This window comes from Vigna angularis, chromosome 5 (assembly GCF_016808095.1).
Source record: "Vigna angularis cultivar LongXiaoDou No.4 chromosome 5, ASM1680809v1, whole genome shotgun sequence".
Classification (NCBI taxonomy): Eukaryota; Viridiplantae; Streptophyta; class Magnoliopsida; order Fabales; family Fabaceae; genus Vigna; species Vigna angularis.
Window position 1 is genome coordinate 8,347,504 of NC_068974.1, and position 2,432 is coordinate 8,349,935.

The 2,432-nt window shown below is 37.5% G+C and overlaps 1 protein-coding gene across 1 annotated transcript; it reads right to left on the reverse strand.

Annotated features, from left to right (window-relative positions):
- Window positions 1-1,174: 1,174 nt before the first annotated feature.
- LOC108339945 (ethylene-responsive transcription factor 4) lies at window positions 1,175-2,189 on the reverse strand. Its single transcript, XM_017577171.2, has one exon. It carries the CDS (start codon window positions 2,006-2,008, stop codon window positions 1,427-1,429), a length of 582 nt encoding a protein of 193 aa, XP_017432660.1. The 5' UTR covers window positions 2,009-2,189; the 3' UTR covers window positions 1,175-1,426.
- Window positions 2,190-2,432: the final 243 nt, after the last annotated feature.

Sequence of the window (2,432 nt, forward strand, 5' to 3'; positions counted from 1 at the left end):
ATCATAACTAATCCATATTGTTGGTATAAATATATTTAAACCGAATGAATATACAATGAGTGGATATATGTCAACTTAATAAGTTGACATGTAATCGGCCATAAAATCGAAATATATCTGAAGATATATCATATATTAATATTAATAATTCAATTACATTTTTTAAAATAAATTTTTTGTTAGTTTCGTTAATTATAACACTATCTTGTTTATTTTCAAGAATCTTTTCAAAAGATAAAAGAATAATAACCTTGCATGTATAAAATTGTATGATACTCATTAATTTTAAAATTTTACAAGTGACTTTTCGATACAAATTATTAAGTGATATATTAATACTTTTTTATCAGCAATTAAATTAAAAAATAATTATAGACAAATTATTTAATTTCCTTTAAAGAAAAAGAGAATCGAATATACCGTTCAAACTTTATAGAATCAAAATTAGCATTTGATAAATTATAGATCAAGTTTAATTTAACTCATTTCTTAATTTTTCTATGAACTGTGACTTAGCATTGAGATGCGCTCCGAAACGAGACAAGAGCTTCCTCAATTCACGAGGTAGACGAAACCAAAGCATCTTCGTCAGAACCTTCAAAACAAACCCGCGCTCTCATCATGAGCCTTCACAAACCCTTCTTTTTCTTTTCTTTTCTCTTCTCTTCTTTTTCTTAGCTTTTCAATTTCAAATGTGGTAAGAAAAAGTGGATTATTAAAAATAAAAATAAATCAATAATCAAAAGCCAACCATGCCCGCGATTTGCGTGCTAAGTTTATGCAAATTACTGATATGTACTGTTTATATAAAAATAAGGAAAAATTATATTGTAAATAATGGTGCGTGAGAAATAAATAATGGCCTCAGAATGTTTACGATGTTAGAATATACAAATAATATAGTATTATTATACATATATATCCGTATGTAGCGAGTATCATTTTCCGTCCTGTCATATTACCAAATTCTAAGTTCGAATTAATTTACTACTAAATACACAAACAAAAATATGCACATAGTGAAAGCCGTGTTGTTCAATTAAACATTTCTAGTACAGAATCATAACCATGTTCATAAAATTGAAATTGAGAGGTTTTCAGAAGCTTAAATTTTGAATATGACTTTAAATTACAGAAACAGAAAAATATTCTTTCATGTTAAAAGCGATGAATATAAGAAAAGAAAGATATTAATTTATATATATAGAAAGTTAAACAGCAACGGCAACAACATTGAGGAGAAGACAAATTTCTTCTTCGGTTGTAAAAAAAAGCAGAATAGAAACAAAAAACTTAAACCTGCTTTTTTTTTTCTCTTTTGTTTGGTTAATTTTAATCTATTTACATTAAAAAAATCGACCATGATGCCAGCTACTGATTTGTTAATAAACCACCGAGCCGCGAAAAAACCGGATCATTTCGCTGTTCATGCAACCTCCGGCGGAGGAGGAACATTAAGGTCGAGATCCAACACTCTCCGATGTGGGACCCGCTCGTAGTCCACGACGGAGGACGAGTCGGAATCACTCTGGGTGGTGGCGGCGACGGCGGTGCGGCGGAAGGCGGTAACGGGAAGATCGAAAGCCCGCACCTCCGCACGGGCGAACGCGTCAAAGAAAACCACGGGGCGGGCAACAGGGAAGACGAACGCCCCGGTGGCGGCGAGTGGGGTGAGAGTGAGGTCAAGCGGCGGCGGCGGAGAGGGGGACTCGAGGGTGCTGCTCTGGCTGGGGCTACGCGCCACGTGGGTAAGTTCCGCGTGTGTGGGAAAATTTGTCTTCGCCTTCGCTCCGCGGAAATCACGCGCCGCCGCATCATAAGCGCGCGCGGCCTCCTCGGCGGTGTCGAAGGTTCCGAGCCAGACGCGTGTTTTCTTCCCGGGGTCGCGGATCTCGGCGGCGTAGCGGCCCCAGGGTCTCTTCCTGACCCCGCGGTACCGGATCTCTTTGTCCAAACGGGTCGAATTGGACCCGCATACATCGTTGGATCTGTTGTCACTGGGAGCCATTGTTTTTGTTTGGGCGAGTTTGAGATTGCGAGAGACAGAGAAAAAGTGAGAGAGTAGTGTTGCAGGCTTGAAACAGGGAGACAATAGTCGTGTGGTGTTGGAAGGGTTTTTATAGCGAAAAGTTGGGTGAGAGAGAGAAGAGTGTGTGCGTGCGCGTTAAAAAAGCTACGCTCCTTTTGGGCGCTTGTTGCGTACTCAACGTAGATTCACTTGCTTAAATAATGTGCTCACTAGTCTCGTGCTCCTAATTTCATTCCTAATTATTCTTTTCATGTGGCTAGAGAGTAACACAAATGTGTTTTCAACTTTTAATAATTTAAATAATTTTATTTAGTGAAATCCATCTTGTTGATGTTTTCATAAGATTATATCCATGTTAAGCAAAATCTATCACTAATTACAATCTCAATTTCTCATTTTTAAT